Genomic DNA, 18,838 nt, shown 5'->3' on the forward strand with positions numbered 1-18,838 from the left:
AACACTGGAGTTAGTCAATGTCTTTGTTCATCTACTCGGTGTCTGCTGTGTGCCAGGCACTCTTCTAGGTACTGGGAATACAGCAGTGACCCAAAGAAAGTCTCTGGTCTAAAGAAGGTGACATTTCCTCCCCAAAAAAGTGACATTCCAGTGGAGAAAGAAGTTGAACAAGAGAATCATTAGATAAGATCATTTTAGAGAATAATAAATACTAGGAAATAAAATAGGCTGGGTGTGGGAGTGTCACCGGGTTGGGTCTGGTGGTCCCCCAGGCTAAAAGAATCTAACCCATCCTTTTAAAGTAGTCTGCAGCAAGGTGGGATGGCACATGCTTGTAATTCCAGCACTCTGGAGGACTGTTGTGAGTTCAAAGCCGCCTGGGCTCCATAGTGAGTTCAAGGCCAATCTGAACTATACATATGGAAACCCTGTCACATAAATAAAATTAGTGTCCAGGTTGGTTGACTCCCATCACAGAAAAAGAATTTTCAAAACGTGTCCATAAAATAGACATGAGAAGGGTCATTAGACACAAGCTTGGGATGCAGTCAAGAGCAGAGTGTGGCTCAAAAAGTGAAGCATGATATACTCAGCAACTGAAGATCTTTATGTATTTTGGGTGGTGGAAATCTGTGGAATTTGATAACCTCCAGTCTTAGTCTGACCGAGTGGTTGGGAGAGGGTGGCCCACCCTTATTAGTAAGATAATGGTCCACTGACCAGGAAAATCCTAAAAGGTGGTCTATTCCCAAGTGAAAGAGGACCATTTGCAAGTAAAAGGGAACAGCAAAGTTATTTGTAGGTGAAAGGGAGTTGCCTAAATTTACCATGTTTTGGGAGAAGAGAAAGACAAGAATAAACAAAACTGGACTTGTGTCCTGAAGCTGCAAATTTTAAGAGTGTAATTTTTAAAATCATCCTTCTCTCCTTTTTACCTAGTTTTTATTTTTTTTTTTCTACTTCAGTAGTGCACACCTGTAATCCCAGCACTTGGGAGCCTGAGGCCAGAGGATAGCTGCAAGTTCAAATCCAGCCTAAACTGCTTATCAAGACCCTGTCTCAAAATTTTAAAATGATCTGAATTGTACAGTTTCACTGAGGAGTGACTTTTGAGCTGAGATCTGAGACATTACCAGTACTGGACTACAAGAGAAACCATAATTCCTGGACACAGGAACTGTCAAGTGCAAAGGCCCTGGGAGTAGGGACAAAATTGACTTGCTCTCAAAAGTTAGTAGGAAACCTAGCATAAAGAGCAGAGTGATAGGTAGACAAGGTTGTTGAGCCATCGAGGACTCAGTGCTATAAAGGAAATGCATTTAGCCCTAAATACAATCATCCTTATTAGCATTTTTCAGCGCAATAAAAGAGCAAAAATACAAAAGTAAAAAATAGCCCTTATTCCAAGGACGTGGAGAGGAGCCCAAAACCAAAGGCAGTTGGGCTTCCTCTGACCGGAACATGGGGTATGGTCTATACATATAACCTCTGACGGGGTTAGTGCTTAGGGCGGGCATTGATGACTTGCAAGGAGCTGATGGAACTTTTTTTACTCGCACCGGGAAAGGAAAAAGGTAGTTGTAATAGGGAAAGAAGGAAGTGACGTCAGGGTAAACATCCCCAATTCAGCCTCTGCAACTTATTCTAGGGCAAAACTCTTTCAATCCTTGACTTTATTCTTTTTCACAAGCACATCAACAAATCCCATTATCTCTATATTTACAAAATGGATCCAAGATCTACCCAATCTCCTCCCTACTGTCCCAGCAGCTGCCATGGGCGCCTGCCCCCACCTCGGTCTATTCTGGGGCCACCTAAAACCTTTACAGCATCAAACCCCTCTGTTGTTTTAAAATTTTTTTTTATTTTAAAAAGGGTAAAATTAAACATAATAAAACAGATCATAAGAAAACAATTTAAGAAACACAGATTTCAAAGCAAGACCATGGAGATCTTCACTGTCTATCATATTGTCTCTTGTTTTCTTCCAAATAGTTGTCCATATCTTCGCACACAGTGAATACATACCCAACAAAATAGTACTAAACTGATCAGAACAGGATGATGAAGGCATTTTAGGTCTTCAAGACCAGATAATAGGGGAGTTAACAATGGCTGCCAAAATGTCCCTCATTCTCTTTGAAATAGCTGTCCATATGTTTACGTATGTTGAAATTAAAAGAAAATAGATTAATATCACTCTGAACAGAGAATAACAGTATTGCTAGATTTTATATCAAAACACTACATAATCATTAAACTCCTCTGACAAAACTTCTGCAGGTGGCTGAGCAATCCAGAGCCCGAAGCAGAAGGATCTCCAGATTTGGAGGCCAGCCTAGGCTACATTGTGAGGTCAAGGCCAGTGTGACATTCTCAAAGAAAAAACACTCACTGGCTTCTTACATAATTAGAATAAAGCAGAGGCCTTACTGTGCCCTCAACACCTAACTCCAACTTCCTTACAAACCTCCTGCATTTCTTACTTATTCTTTTGGCTCTGCCCACACCAGCTTCACCCTGTTCCTAGAACAGAACAGCTGTACCTTAGCCTCTGGACCTTTGCACTTGCTGCTATTCTCTCTGCCTACAGGGCTCCTTCCATGATGCCTGCATGGCTTCATCCCTTACCATCCACTAAGACTAAAATTACCAAGACTAAAACTATTGATGATAGCTGCTGGGGGTGGTAATCCTGTAATCCCAGCACTCAAGAAGCTGAGGCAGGAGGAGTGCCAGGAGTTCAAGGCCAACCTAGGCTACACAGCGAGACTCTGAACTAAAAAAAAATCCAGAAAAGTGGGCCTGTTGGCAACCCACGTTTAGGTCCTTTCCTGTCTCAGGAACTATCTCTGTTTCTATAAAATTTCCTACTCTTAACCTCCATTGTTTCATAGAATTCACTTTTTGATTTCAAAGAACATGAACTCAGTGTATTTGACATTTGGCAGGTTGAGAGTCTCCTACGTCACAAGCCTGTGACCTTCGCATAGGGACTCTTGGAAGTGGGTCAGGTTGGTGACTTTGTCAAGAAAGTCCAGAGGTTTCCAGTAGAGGGTCCAAAGCTCCAGCTTCAGAGCAGTGAGACACAAAAAGTTATCAGGTATACTCACTCACTGCTAGGACATTCCAGTCCTCAGCTCTGTGTGGCCATGCTGAGGACACAGCTGTGACACAGATGGCCCCTGACCAGCAGGGTGACAGACATATCACCAGAGAATGACAGCCCAGAGGACTCAGGGCAGGGCCAAGGGACACACAGGAGGCTGTGGGATCTCAGCAGATCTAACCCTTCCCAAGGATGAAGGAGGCCTCCCTGGAGGAGGTGACATTTGACATGTGTGAGAATCCTTTTGACTCTTAACCTCCTGGCCTTTCCAGACACCAGGCAGGGTCTTTGCTCTGACCTCTTGGGTCCCTGATGGTTGATCTTCATGTCACTTGGCTCTTGGAGACAAAGAGGGATCCGAGAAATTTCAAGGTTTGGTTATTTCTCCTGGCCATAGAGCCTAAGGATTTGGCCACTAGGGGACACTGTGGCCCGATCCAGTGTCATGCAAAGGCACCCTGTAGACGCTTGCCCTCACTCTTTCGCACAGCACAGGCTCCGTGTCCCTCAGGATGTTCAGAGGAGGCCATCGGAAGCCTCTGCCCAGTCCCTGCACTCTGGGAGGCTGAGGCAGGAGGACTGAAAGTTCAACACACACACACACACCCCGATAACCGTAGGGGGACCCTGTTTCAAACTGTTAAAAAGGGCTGAAGAATGGAGCCCTGTGTAACAGCCCTGGGCTCCCCCTCCAGTTCTGAGGGACAAAAAAAAAAAAAAAAAAAAAAATGCTGTCCAGGAAAGATGCAGACAATGTGAGGCCACACAGCACCCAGACAACAACAGCAACGGCAATACAAATGATGGCAAATGAGGTCCCCCTTATTTAGCTGCTCCTGTGCACCAGCACTGCTGTGGAGCTGTCATCCAATCTGTGTCGTCATCAAGTCCTACAGACTGAGCGGTCGGCTCAGAGGCAGCGGCTGGGGCAGAAAGTGGCGGTGCCTCGCTAAGGACCAGCATGCATTCCAATGGCCAGAGCCAGGATTTGAACCCCACTCTAAAGCACACCCCTCAGCTACTGGCTTGGCATCTGTCAGGATCCCCAAAGGCCCCAGAGGAAAAGATTCGTCCTGCTACCCCCTGGTCTTACAGACTCTAGGTGTCAGGTGGATCTGAGAATGTATCCCTAACAAGCCCTCAAGTCTTTGTTAGTTTGTTTTGTTTTGTTTCATCTTTTGGAGACAGGGTCTCTCTATGCAGTTCAGGATAGCCTTGAGTTCACTCACTTTGTAGCCCAAGTTGGTCTCCAACTCACAGCAGTTCTCCTGAGTGCTGGGATTATAGGCATGCCCCACCACCTGGCTCCCCCAAATCTTTCTTTCCCTTCCTTTTATATCTCTCTCCTCTCTCTCTCTCTCTCTTTCTCTCTCGCTCTCTCTCTGTCTCTCTCTCCGTCTCTGTCTCCTCTGTAATATTGGGAGCCCAGGGTCTTTGCACTGAGCTACTCCCACAGCCCTTATATTTAGAGACAGTCTCCTGAGTTGCTAAATTGCCTAGGCTGAGCTCACACTTGTGTTCCTTCTGCCTCAGCCTCCCAGAGTGCTATTGATACAGGGGAAAATTGATAGAACTGTGGGGGACCGGAGACGGCTGAAAAGATAAGAAGTATGAAATATAAATGACCTTTATTTTGAGAATGCGGGGACAGACACCCCGATTCCCTGGGGCACAGCATCTCCACCCCGGGGTCGGAGATCTCTACGTGGAACACGTGGAGTGAGGTACATAAGTAGCCCCGGTTTGGGGTGGAACCTAAGGGGGCATTAGGGATGTACAGGTAGTACATTGGTCTTTGTTTGGCGCCATAGGTAAATTCCTAAGGGTGGGGGAGATAGAGCTCCTTGGCTTTACCAGCTACAGTGTCCTGTCTGGGCCAAAACTCTTTCAAAAATATGGCTCCCACTAAGATGTCAGATATAGTAAACTAGTGTTTCCAGAAGTCGAAGACTGAATTCTAAGAAACAACAGAGGTTAAGAGTAAAACGATTAGGGCTGGGGATTTAGCTCAGCGGCATAAACGCCTGCCTTGCAAGCAGGCAGTCGTGAGTTCGATCCCCGGTACTGATAAAAAGGAAAAAGACCAAAAAAAAAAAAAAAAAAGAGTAAGAAGATTTACTGGAGACTAGGAATAGCTTCTGAGAGACAGGAAGGGTCCCAAATGGGTTGCCAAGGCACCCCATTTCTCTGATAAAGTTTAATAGAGCAAAGTCACCAGGGGTGGGTCAAATTACAATCAATCAATAAGATTACAAGTGTAGCCACTGAGCTGGGCATGGTGGCTCTCGCCTGTAATCCCAGCACTCAGGAGGCTGAGGCAGGAGGATCGTTGAGAGTTCAAGACCAGCCTAGGCTACAAAGTGAGCTCAAGATCAGCCTGAACTGTATAGCGAGACCCCGTCTCAAAAAGACAAAAAAAAAAAAAAAAAAGTGTACCCACTTAGCTAATATTGACCAATAGTAGCATGTGGATGTCATCATTAACCTGGTTGTTCATTTTTAGTCTTAGTGGGTGGGAGAGGATGGCCCAGGCCTAATGAGGTAATGGTTTATTTATATGGGAAATTTCAAAAGGGTGGTTCCAATAATCTGAGACTTCCTTAGAGAAGTATGTAAACCTGGCCATTGTGATTTTAATCTTCTTCAATTGCTTCTCCAGCCAGTTTTTTTTTCTTTCTTTCTTTTTTTTTTTTTTTTTTTTTTACCGGTACCGGGGATCGAACTCACAACCACTTGCTTACAAGCCAGGTGCTTATGCCGCTGAGCTAAATTCCCAGCCTCTCCAGCCAGTTTTTGACTTCCATCTGCACTGACTTCCTCAAGGGTCCAGCCTTGTCCACCTAATTTAGCTGTCTACTGAGATTGTGGGAGTGCCTACCACGCCTCAGAAGGGGATCAGATCGGCCCCCTGCGGGGCACGAGGCCAGCTTTAAGGACCAGCTGGTGGCCAGAGTAGGGGTGATGTTTCCTGCCTGGTTCTCTGGATCCAGGTTCCCTGTGGCTGAGGGGCTGTTCCCAGGAAAGGGCACCTCTGTCTCTGTTCTTGGTGGCTGCAGCTGTGGGGCTCTGGTTTTCCTGGAATGCAGGTGATCGTGATCATAGGTTTAGGACAATGGCTGGAGACTGCTGGGCACACTTGAGGGTCCCCATAAAGCTCTGTATTTTTTTGCCCTCTGTTTCAAGGGAGCATGTGATAGGTTTTATGAAAAATTCAGGGCGAAGGGCCAGGAGTTTAGCTCAGCAGGATAAGTGCCTACCTGACAAGCATGAGGTGGTGAGTTCAATCCCTGGTACAAAAAAAGAAAAAATCGGGGCTGGGGGTTTAGCTCAGCGGCATAAGCGCCTGCCTTGCAAGCAGGCAGCCTTGCAAGCAGGCAGCCGTGAGTTTGATCCCTGGTACCGATAAAACCAAAAAAGACCAAAAAAAAAAAAAAAAAGAAAAAATCAGGGTGAATCAGTCTTGTTTTGCGACTTTTAGACAGACACTCCCCAAATGATGAACATAGCTACATGCAGAGCTGAGAAGGGATTTGACCCAAAGTTTTATGTAACAAAAAGGCTACAAAATGAAGTCAACCTTTATTCTGCTTTTAGTTACTTACTGGGCATCTATAGGCCCAAGTTCATAGAAAGATGACTTTTCAATCCCTGACTGTCCCAGAAAAAACACAAATCATACTTTTGAGGAGTAACAGGGTAAACCAGGTGTGGTGGTGCACACCTATAAGCCCAGCACTCTGAGAAGCGGAGGGAAAAAGATGGGAAGATTGGCCCCAACCTGGGCAATTTAGCAATTTAGCAAGACCCTATCTCAAAATGAAAAAAGAGAGAAAGGGTTATGGATGTAGCTCAGTGTGAATGTCTTGGCTTTAATCTTCAGCACTGCCCAAAACAAACAAAAAACAGGCTAAAAGGGCTGGGGATATGACTCAGAGGCACAGCACCTGCCTGGCAAGCTCACTATTGGGAACAGCCTAAAGCAGGGTGAGGTGCTACATACATGTAATCCCAGCACTCAGGAGACAGAGGCAGAAAGATCTCCTCCAGTTCAAGGCCAGTTTTGGCTACATAGCAAGACCCTGTCTTCCCAGACCCAGATACCTGCTTATCCCAACCCTATACTGGTCTCTGACTACATCAGATCCCAGTCTTGAGCATCTGGTTGTCATCCAGAAAGAACACAGAAAAGAAATAAGCCAGGTGCAGTGGCACATGCCTATAGTCCCAGCTGCTTAAGCAGGAGGATTGCAAATTCAAAGCCAGCCTCTCCAATTTAGTGAGACTGACACAAAATAAAATCTTTAGCAAGATGTGGTGGCACATGCCTATAATCCAAGCATTCAGGAGGCAAAAAAAAAAAAGTAAAATAATAAAATAAAAATGTTAAGCAAGGTATTGTGTTGCATACCTGTAATCCAACTTGTGAGACTGACACAGGAGGATTGTCAACAACAGTTCAAGGGCAGCCTACGTGACATAGTGAGACTTTGCCCCCAAATAAATAGATAAAGGACTGGGGCTGTAGCTCACCAACAGAGCATTTGCCTAGCATGAGTGAAGCCCTAGGTCCAATCCCTAGCACTAGGGGAAAACAGTTTCTATTTGTCTTCTTTGAGAGCGAGTCTCACTATGCAGTTCAGGTTGGCCTTGAGTTCCCTTTGTAGCCCAGGCTGGTCCTGATCCTCCCACCTCAGCGCCCCCCCCCCCCGCCCCAATGCTGGGATTACAGGCGTGAGCCAACATGCTCGGCTAGAGAAAAACAAGTTTTGAAAGAAAGTAATGAAAGAAAAAGAAGCACAGTTGAAAACTGTGTTCTACTCAGGTTGGGTAGGCAGGGTGCAGGGTTGAGCACAGGCTAGGGATCAGCAGAACAGCTTCCAGGGTTTCCTGCAGGCTTGATCAGTTTCCTAATCCTTGAGGTTCCTTCGGTGTTCTCATCTGTACAATTGGAGCAATTGTTTCAACCTTTCAGGTGTGTGGTGTGGACACACTTAGACGAGCCCCTGGTGGGGCTGGAGATTTAGCTCAGTAGCATAAGCGCCTGCCTTACAAGCAGGCAGTTGTGAGTTCGATTCCCGGTACCGATAAAAAGGAAAAAGACAAAAAAAAAAAAAAAAAAAAGAGCCCCCCGTGTGTTTTATTGCATGGTAAATATTCACTGTGGTCCTTACCAGCTCTAATCTCGGTGCCAGGTTGTTAGCTGTGAGCCGCTGGGGCCACAGCAACCTGGTGGAACAGGCACTCCCACCATACCCTCCAAAAGAAAGGGCTGAAGGGGTGGCTCAGAGTGCCCCCTTCCATGGGGAAAGATCTGATGTCTCTGGCCCCCATTATTCTGCCCATCTCCTTGGAGTGCATGGGATTTGTGGGTGGAGAAGTCACAGAATCTGAGGGGGTCCCTGGAGTGTCAAGGATGACTCAGGTCCAATGGCCTGAAGCAGCCAGAGGGGCAAAGATGCCACCCGGAGGTCAGGCCAGTTTTGGGGTACAAGGAGATCTGGAGAGAGACCAGGAGCTCAGTGTGAGATTCGAATCAGACACCCAGGTGCTGTCACTGCTTTAGGGGTGGAGGGCAATTCGAGATGTGGCTGGAGACGACTGGGAGCCACCACAGCCGGGGGAGCTCTTGAGGGCCAGTGGGGGAGAGGACTATGGAAGGCACCCTGCTCTGCTGGACAGATGAGGGGCACCAGGGCACTAGTGCACCAGGCACTGTGTCAGGGGTTCAGGAGGCAAGGGAAGAAACCCTGGGCCCACGCAGCTAGGACTGGCGCTGTAGTTCAAGGGGAAGAGCACTTGCCTAGCATGCAGGCCTTGGGTTCCACCCTCAGCACTGAAAACAATAAAAAGCAAAAGGAGGCCAGGTGTGGCGGTACAGGTCTGTAATCCATAGGAGGCCGAGGTGACAGAGGATCACAGAGAATTCAAAGCCAGCCTGAACTACATAGTGAGACCCTGTCTCAAAAACAAAACAAAATGTACCAATGAAGGGGCAGGTTGCTCTTCAGAACACTAGTCTAGCAGGGTATGGTGTCACATGTCTGTAATCCCAGCACTAAGGAGGCTGAAGCAGGAGGATTGCTGCAAGTTTGAAGCCAGCCTGGGTTTACAAAGTAAGCTCCAGGCCAGCCTGAACTGCAGAGTGAAACCCTGTCTCAAAACAACAACAAAAGAATGCTGGTCCATGGGGCACTCCCCTTTGGGGACTTTCTCTCTCCACACCGAGGTCCATAGTTGGCTAGGTGGCACCAATGTGCCTGCACCACCTAGCTGCCTATCTCTCCTGGGGTCAAGGCCACTGCCATTCCCACCATGGCCTTCCAGGTTTTCTAGGCCCAGATGAGGAGGGACTAGCAGGGGCCACACTGTTGTGTACAGTGCATCTTCCAGGTCCCTGTATTGTGAGCACTTCAGGCTCTCTCTTCCCATTCAGGCCCATTTTTCCGCTAGCGCTGCTGACTTTCAATGTCTGTGCACAGAAGCTCCTTAAAGCTTCTGAATTCTGGTCATTATCTTGGATGTTCTTTTCCAGTGTACCCATTAAACGCACTCAGTTTTAGTGCTGGGCTGAGCCTGGGCTCCGCACCCGAGCTGTACCCAACCCAGCTTTACACCTTTGGAGGTTTGTCACCTCTACCTAGGCTATGAAGTGAACGTTTGTGTCTCCTTCAAATGGGAATGGAAAATGCTTGTAACCCTAACATTTGGGAGGCTGAGGCAGGAAGATCATGAGTTCAAAAGACTGTCTCAAAAACACCAAAAAAACGTTGAAAATCTAAATCATATGATGACTAGGATGTGGGAGATTTGGGAGGTGATTAAATCATGAATGTTGAGCTCTCCTGAGGAGGGTCGGTGTCCTTATAGAACCCCAAGCCAGGCATGGCAGCACACGCTTGTGATCCCAGCATTCTAGGAGATGAAGGCAAGAGGATCACAAATTCAAGCCTAGCCCAGGCAAATTAGCATCTGGGGGAAGAGTTTATCTCGAAATAGTTTTAATGGGGCTGGGGATTTAGCTCAGCGGCATAAGCACCTGCCTTGCAAGCAGGCAGTCGTGAGTTCGATCCCCGGTACCGATAAAAATGAAAAAGACAAAAAAAAAAAAAAAAAAAAAGAAAAGAAATAGTTTTAAAAAGTCCAGTGTGTGGGGCTGGGAATTTAGCTCAGTAGCATAAGCGCCTGCCTTGCAAGCACATGGTTGCGAGTTCGATCCCTCCTACCGATTTAAAAAAAAAAAAAAAAAAAAGCCCAGTGTAGTGGTGCATGCCTATAATCCTGGTGCTCAGGAGGCTGAAGCAGGAGGATCACTGAGTTTAAGAACATCCTGGACTAGATGGTTGAAATCCTGCTCAAATAGCCAGAATGATGATGATGACAGGAGACGTAGTTGAGCGCAAAAGCTTTTTTGCAACTCGTAAATACTGTTCCGATTGATGACTGCAGTGTCAGCAGCACGATATTAAACTTTGAACAGGCTGCTGTCATATTAGCCATGATAAACCCTTCGCTCAAAGCCTTCCTGTCCTCTTTATTCCTGGAGCAAGAGGTATTCCTAAAACATTTTAATCAAATGAGTCACAATCATAACACAAGCTCAGTTCTAGTATTTGTCATCCTGCTTAGCAAAGCCTCTGGTGTTGAGGGGAGGTAAAGATAGGCAACAGCTTTGTAGCCTCCATCCTGGACTTCCAGGACTGAATGTCCATTAACCCCACCTACTACGTGGCCATGGTCTGCACTAGGTCGTCTCCCAGGAGGCGTTTATAACCGATTTAAGAAGCCTGGAGGGGACGCCGAGGACTGCCACTGCGCGAGGAAGGCGCGGTACATGGAACATGACCACCAGGGGGCGCTGCTACTATCCACTTACCTACTGTGGGCCAAGTGCTGTTGTAGACACAAAAGCATAATTCTCAGGTGCTCTAAGCACTGCTGGCAGGCAGACATCTAAATGACCGCGAGAAAGGGAACTTGAGTGCTTCGGGATGGCAAAGCGGGACCTCGGGCCTGCAGGGGAACCCTGGGGGTGTGAGGACAGGAAAAGAGAGAGAGCAGGCAACCGGGGCAGAGCCTTGCTTTTATTCTGAGGACTAAGGAGAGACTGTAAATGTGAGGGCACAACCACCTCCAAGGTGGATTGTGAAATGACAAAGGCAAGGTGTGCTCGGGGAGGCTGAGGCAGGAGGATCCCAAGTTTGAGCCCAGCCTGGGCAGTGTAGCTCTTAGTGAGAACCTGGAGAGCTGGAGAGACAGTTTAATACGAGGCTCTGGGTTCAGTCGCCAGTTTTGGGGATGGGGGAGATTGTAAACTCTGCTATGTGGCACAGAAAGTGGGGACAGGTCATAGATTCCTACTCACTCTACTCACAGGGGTTTGCAGACACTGGAACCATGCTAAGAAATGCATGACAACCTTGACCTCTGAGGGGAAGAGGAACAGGAAAGGACATGCATGGAGACTGTGGGAGGGGAGTGTGATAAGCGTCATTGGGCTGCCACATGGGTCATAGACCACAGGCCATGGGAGGAGATGGACTGGAGCGGATAGCCATGGCCACGGTGTGGGGGCGGGGCAGGGCCCTCACATCTTCTGGGGCCTTTTCCACATCAGGGCCTGCAAAGGACATCTTGCAGGCCAAGGATGGTACGGAAGGAGGGCTGACCCCTCTGAGCAAAGATAAGGCTGACTAGCTTGGTACCTGCCTGGCCCTGGTCTGTGCCATGTGACTTTAACCCCAGCCCTCCAGGAGGCAGGGACAATTCCAGTCATCTCCATCCTACAAAAGTACACACTGAGCCACAGAGGCAAGTGACTTATTCAAGATCACACAGCTAGAAAATAATAATCTGAATCTAGACAGAAACGTCAGAGACCGTGTGGGTTTTGTTGTTGTTGTTGTTTTGTTTTTGAGTCAGGGTCTCCCCACGTAGTCCAGGCTGACTTCAAACTCATGGTGATCCTCTTGCCTCAGCCCACCAAGTACTGGCCAGCTGTGCTCTTAACCTTTATGGTATGCTGCTTCCCAATCCTCTTGCCGCAGCCTTGTTCTCAATCACTTCTATGCCTTTTTTTTTTTTTTTTGTCTTTCTCCTTTTTTTATAGGTACCGGGGATCGAACTCACAACTGCCTGCTTGCAGGGCAGACGCTTATGCTGCTGAGCTAAATCCCCAGCCCCACTTCTATGCCTTTTTAGACAGGATAGCTTTGAGGACTGTGAGCAGTCACTAACACCTCGGGATGAGTTAGCCAATTTGCTCATACCACTAAAAATAAGAACTGCTTTGGCACTTAGGGGACACCAGCTTGTGGGAGTTAAATAGTTGGGCTCTGGAGTCATGATGTCTGGGATTGAAGCCCAGAACTGCCCTTTCCCAGCTGCATGTATGAGGGCAGGCACATCACTGAAGTGAACCTCAGTTTCCTCATCTGCAATGTTCCTGTTTTCCAGTGGCCTAGTACACCGCACACCCAGGACCTCCAGACCTGGAATTGAGCACACTGCTGCCCTCACAGCAAGGAGGAGGAACCAAAACCAGGTTCTGGGAGAGGAAGTAGCGTTTCATGGCCCCAAGTTGGGGCTTTGGGACAGGAGCCCCCAAGTGACAGGAGGTAGCAAATGACTCACTCACCCTGCACAGGGACAAGGCCACCTGGCGGCTGGGCCTGCTGGGTCCCTCACACTCTCTTTCCTTCCTGCAGAGCTCGGTGCTCCGGAGTGCCGACCCCAGTGGGGCTGCTAGAGGCTCCTCAGAAGGCAGATGGGACAGCACCCTGCCCAGGTCTGACTGGGGCCCCAGACACCCAGACCCGCTGTTAAAATGTGTTAAGCAGCCACTGACAGTTTCTGAGCCCAGCTCCCCATCAGGCCCCAGCAGGAGGGATTATTCAATCCCTGCGCTGAGTAAGGGACCTCCTTGACCCAGCTCTAGGGGATGCTGTCCATGTCCATCCTAACTGGAGGAAGTTCCTGCTAACATCTGGTATTTTCCCTGGCTCAGCCCTAGGTCAAACCCTCCACCCCCAAGTTCTGAGTCCCCAGACATAGGTGGCACCAACTGAAGCCAAATCCCAAGCATTCTCCAGGGCCCCACCTCAGATGGCTTCCTTCAGGAGGCCCTGGATTTCTTCACCAGGCCAGGAGGAAGGGCTCCTGGCACCTGCCAAGTCCTTTGCACCATCCAGCACATCTGGCTGAGTCCTCCGAGTGATCCCTTCTCTCCTCCAGGTGCAGGCTCCACAAGGCTCCTTTCTACTCCCCTTTATGATCTTTTTTTTTTTTTTTTTTTTTTTGTCTTTTTCCTTTTTATCGGTACCAGGGATCGAACTCACGACTGCCTGCTTCCAAGGCAGGTGCTTATGCCGCTGAGCTAAATCCCCAGCCCTTATGATCTTAATTACAATCACCACACCAAGGACACAACGGCAGACTGATAACCTTAATGTGTGACCTGGTTAGTTTGCACTGCCCCCAGCCCATGGCATGGGCTCATGTCATTCCCCAGTATACTGCCCACAGGGGCCCTGCTGACTAGGACTGTGTAGGGCGGGGGAGGGGGACAGGATGTGAGTCCCACCCTGAGAAGGCCGTTGCAGGGTCAGCAGGGCAGTTCTCACGCTCTTGCTGCCAGAGATGGAGGAGAACTATTCTCCATCTGTTGAGGATGCAGGAGAGGGAGGCTAGGGGCTCAGGGAAGTCCTGGGTGGCCAGGGACAGGAAAACCAGGCACTCGGGTCACTGTTACAGACCATTAAATACAACGCATACACAGGCCAGGGGCTGGGGAGAGCCGAGGGTCACAGAGGCCACAGCGGTCAGGGGGCGCCGTCCAGGCCTGGTCCTATCGGGGACTCAGGCTGCTGTCATCAGAGGGACTGGGCTGGGGGAGGCCAGGCTGCTTGTGGAGGCCCCGCAACTTTGCCAGCAGCTCCTGGACGAAGTCCTGAGGACAGGATGAGTGCTGAGAACACAGGGAGGGGGGGCCCCAGTCCCTCTGCCCCCCCCCTCCTGCTGCTTTGGGATTATGGGAGGGATGTGGAGTTAGGGAAGGATTTGGGGAGAACGAGAGAGTAAAGTAGAAGAGACAGGGCAAGAAAGAGATGGACACTGGGTGTGGTGGTGCATGCCTGTATACCCAGCACTCTGAGAGGCTAAGGCAGGAATATTCGCTAGAGTTTGAGACCCTTCTGGGCTATATAGTGAGTTTAAGACCAGCCTGCACTACACAGGGAGTTTTTATCTCAAAAGCAGTAAAAAAGGAAGAAAAAAGCAGACAGACACACACAGACATCTAAATGCATAGGGACAAGAGACACAGGGACACGGGAAGAAAGATGCTTCTCAAGCCAGGAGGTGATCAAGAGGGTCCCCAGAGACAGGCCTGAGACAGCTCCAAGGCAAACTGACACACAATGACGTTTGTCCCTCAGGCAGCCCAGAGCTGGTTGGAGAAACATGAATATTTTTCCCTTTTAAAGCAGGGAAGGAAGTGGGAGGGGTTGGGTGGCCTAGCTTCAGGGCTGGAGGATGGGCCCCCCAAGAGGTGGGGCAGGGAGCCCAGCAGAGGGAGGGTAGTGGGGGCAGGGGCAGAGAGAAAGGGGAGGCCACAGGGCAGCGTGGGAGAGGCAGGCACAGGAGCAGATGGGGAAGTGGCTTGGAGCGAGCTGTCATGGAGCCCTTGCAGCAGATGGGGGAGAGAGGAGAGGAGGAGGAGGAAGACAAAGGACATCTCTGGGGAGCAGAGGAGAGCTGCTGGGGGCCATGGCCAGCCTCCCTCCTCCATGCGGGCAGATCAACTCACCTCTGTGGGGTTCGTGCATGACGTCAGGAGCCCCTACACCCCCAGGAAAACAGTAAATGGTTAAGCCCTGGACCCTTCTATCCACTCTTCTCCCCTCCCTCCCTGCCTCCTTGCTGCAACACAGGGGAATAATTCTTGAGCCCAGGGCCTTTGCAGTGAGCTACATCCCCAGCCCTTTTTACTTTCATTTTGACATAGGGTTTCACTAAGTCCCTAAATTGCCCATTCTGAGCTCAAACTTGGGATTCTCTGGTCTCAGCCTCTCAAGAGTGCGGGGTGTATTGCCACCCCTGCTCTTTCCTTTCCCAACAAACCCCAAAGGCAGTAAAATAAATGGAAGTTGGACCCCACAGACTTCAAGAAAAGCAGACGTCTGCAGCCCTCACAGAGTGAACTTGGGGGGAGTTGAGTCAACAGGTCCCTACGTGAGGAAGTCATATGTGTACTATCCCCTGGAAGGGCAGAGGCTATAAGGAAAGGGCTCAGCACCCCCACTGGCTAAGTTTGCATCAAAGCTCTTCTCTGGCTGAGCTACGTGATCCTTGGCAGATGATTCAACCTCTCTGGGCCTCATTTTCCTTATCTGGAAAATAGACATAATAATTGTGCCTACTTTATTGGTTTGGTGGGAAACGGAAGAGTCACTAAGTGGAATGGAGTGTGGTGGCCCAGGCCTGTAATCCCAGTACTCGGGAGGCTGAGGCAGGATTGCATCAAGTCTGAGGGCAGCCTGGGCTACACAGTGAGACTCAAAAAACAAAACAATACAGAAAAGAAGAGTTACTAAGTGTACAGAAATTGAGCCACTGTCTGGTGCAGTTAAGTGTTCCTAGCCTTGTTAACTCTGGCTCTTTGGGGTAACACCAGGTGGAGGAGTAGGAGTGCCTTTCACTCAGCTACCTGGATCTTCCGGGTTCTGTCCTCTTCACTCTCCAACTCCAGCAGCTCATCAATGTTGACCTCATCAGGCATATCTGCCTCCTGCAGGGAGAGAGAGGGCTGCTCAGGGTCCCTTCCTCTCCTTCCCTGGCCTTTGTCCAGGACTTTGGAGGGGCCCCATGGCTCCCAGAGCCCAGCTGGCAGATTCTGGAGCAGTAATGTGGCAGTCAGGGACAGCACCGCCAAGGCGGGACATCTGGGTGCTAGGGGGAGGGGTGACAGATGGGTCAATGGAAGCCGGGGCCCTGTACCAGCCCGATGCCTGGGCCCAAACGCCCCGGGAACCCTGGGGTTGGCACTGGTCTCTCCCCTTGGCTGCAGTTCCCACCAGGGAAAGCAGGCCTGGTCGAATCTTGGAATGTCAGCTTCTGAGATGCAGGAGAGGGGCTGGCTTCTGCCCTTTCAAGGCAAAGTCTCAGCACTAGGTGGAGGAGGAGGGGAGACTGCTGGGCGGGCCCCTTCCTCCAGGGAACAAGAAGAGGGTAGGGTTCTTGGGGGACAGCTCCAGCTGGAGGGTGATGACCACCCATGACCCCCAAGGTGGTGGACAGGATGAGTCATACATCTGTCCCTGAGTGATCAAACATCAAGGACTGTGCAGAGCTTGGCCTCTTGGGGCAGCAGCCCAAAAGACAGCTGGCTTAGCACCCCTGACAGGGATAGGACCCAGCTGTCCTAGAGCCCTGTGACTAGTCAGGTCCCCATAAAGTCCTGCTCTCCAAGTTTGGGGGGGCATTATGTGTGTTGAGGAAGGTTCAGCAAAGTCCTGGGGTTTCTGTAAGTGTGTCACATGCCTGTCTGAGTCTTGGCCAGAGCCTGAAACACATGGAAAGTCCAGTGTTAGGTATGGGCCAGAGGTATGCATCATCTGGTGGCTTCCATAGGGCTGCCTATGGTACCCATTAAATATGGCACAAACTTCTATCAGGTGCATGTGCCTGTTCACTATATATGAGCTCAAGTGTGTGTCTGAGAACAGAAAGCCTTTTTTTTTTTTTTTTTACTTGCAATGATTCTCCTGCCTCAGCCTCCCAAGTGCTGGATTACAGTCATGAGCCACCACGTCCAGCCAGAAGGACTTTATGTCACTATGGGCGGCACCATCATTGTGCTCAGAAGGTTCCTGTGGTAGTACACACCTGGAATTCCAGCACCCCGTGGGGACTGAGACAGGAGGATTCCAAGTTTGAGCCCAGCATGGGCAACTGAACGGCTTGGTGAGACCCTGTTTCAAAATACCACCAGCTCCGTGGAAGGTGCGTCTGTGTATGTACGGATTGCTCTGTCCGCCAGATACTTGGCTGTGTTAGAGATAGATAGATAAATAGATAGATAGATAGATAGATAGAAGATAGATGTTGCAGGAAGTGTGACCTCTATCAAAGATCCAAGTGGCAAAGCACCCATGTCTGCCTGTGACCGATGAGCCAACATATGTAACTGCGGCTTAAGCTCTATGTGCCGAGGGCAGCTGCAGTTGCTCCCACTTTGTTACCATGCACACCTTGAGTTTTTGCATTTTTCTGTAGTTGTAACTGCTGTTGATTTATACCTGGGGTTGGCTGTGCCATCTGTCATTGGATTTGCTGGTAGCTGAGACGTTTTTCTTGAGAAGGTAAATGGATGGTCCTGTGTAACCTGAGTTGCTCTGTGACCCCGGCAGGCAAACTACGGGAGTTTGTCTTGTCCGTGTGTTGCCACAGCTTGTACTGATACATATCTCTGAACAGCTGTAACTTGAGTTATCTTGTGTAGTTGTCTAGTGTAGAGCATATCGCTGTGGCCTGTGCTATTGTGTCCTCGGGGTGGCCTGATGGCTATAGCATTTACGGGCCCATAAATGCCCACAGCTTGTGAGTTTGTGTGGGGCTGTGGCTGTCAATGGCTGTAACGTGTCACTGTGGACATCGATGTACACTGTTGTTTCCTTTGCTGCGTGTCTCTTGTGCTCCTATCTCCCATCACTGTGCGTGGCTTTCACACACCCCTTTTGTATGGAGGCCCAGCCTCCACACCTACCATACATTGCCCAGACCCTTACGGGGGAATTGCACGGTGTCTGGAGACTCAAGTGTGCGTGTGTGTCTGTGCCGTGGAGCAGAGACTACCAAGACGATGCACGTCTGTCTTGTACAAAAGAGGATGCATGTGCACCAGCGCCCAGCCCGGACTGTTCTCTGCTCCTCCCGACGCCGTCCAGCCCCCAGCCCTCAGGGTCTCACCCTGCCACGGTACAGCTCCTCCAGGCGCCCGTCGATCCACTTCTCCACGTCCAGTCGCCGCTGCAATTCCCGCCGGTCGTACTTGACGGTGACGCGCGCGTGGCGTTTCTGCAGCCCCCCGGGGCTGCCCCCTGGCCCGCGGGCCCGCGATGGGGACTGTAGCTTGTTCAGCACTCGCTTGCCCAACCGCTGCGCTGCCATCGCGGAGCCGCCGGCGGCACGGTGTGCCGCTAGCGGAGCCGCAGCTCCTCTGACTGCCGAACGGGGCGGGGCGGGGCGGGCGGGGCGGGGCGAGGCGGGGCTCGCTCTCAGGGAGGGTTGGTCCGCCCCCGCCGCCCAGACTTAGTTTCTCTGCACGTAACGTTGAAGCCAGGCCACAGTGTGGGTCAGAAAGCCGCAGTCCTGCCCACTTCGTGCATGGAAGGTCTGAAAGAACAGCTGGTCCGGAGGTGTAGCGCCTCCTACCCACGGTTTGCATTCCAGGGGCGAGGTCCCGGGCGGCTCTAGAGGACCTGGCCTGTCCACGCCCTCTGGTGGCTGCGGGGGACCGTGGTTCCAGCTGGGCCGCCCTGGCTGCAAGCGGTCGCATCTGGAGTGCTCTGCAGCACCCCCACTCGGTGCTGGAGATGGAACCTTGGGTCCCCTATATGCTAAGCAAGCACTCTAACTCTGTCCTACCACCCAGCCATGAACCTACATGTGTGTGTGATGTGTTACTGGGGACTGAACTCTGGACCTTTTTTACTGGGTTACACTTCCACTCTT

General features: G+C 50.1%; 1 protein-coding gene across 2 annotated transcripts; it reads right to left on the reverse strand.

The window, feature by feature from the left end:
* Window positions 1-11,170: 11,170 nt before the first annotated feature.
* Window positions 11,171-18,482, reverse strand: Ppp1r14a (protein phosphatase 1 regulatory inhibitor subunit 14A). 2 transcript variants are annotated; one of them, XM_003467143.5, is made up of 4 exons: window positions 18,074-18,350; window positions 15,813-15,893; window positions 14,913-14,945; window positions 11,171-14,054 (listed from the first exon to the last, which is right to left on the reverse strand). In XM_003467143.5, exons 1-4 carry the CDS (start codon window positions 18,272-18,274, stop codon window positions 13,953-13,955), a joined length of 417 nt encoding a protein of 138 aa, XP_003467191.3. In that variant the 5' UTR covers window positions 18,275-18,350; the 3' UTR covers window positions 11,171-13,952. The 2 variants fall into 2 exon arrangements, with proteins under 2 accessions (XP_003467191.3, XP_063108747.1); XM_063252677.1 differs by lacking the exon at window positions 14,913-14,945 and having other exon boundaries at window positions 11,171-14,072; window positions 15,805-15,893; window positions 18,074-18,482.
* Between the last annotated feature and the right edge of the window lie 356 nt (window positions 18,483-18,838).

This window comes from Cavia porcellus, unplaced genomic scaffold (assembly GCF_034190915.1).
Source record: "Cavia porcellus strain 051 isolate PalLab524CR breed Dunkin Hartley unplaced genomic scaffold, mCavPor4.1 scaffold_7, whole genome shotgun sequence".
NCBI classification, from domain to species: domain Eukaryota; kingdom Metazoa; phylum Chordata; class Mammalia; order Rodentia; family Caviidae; genus Cavia; species Cavia porcellus.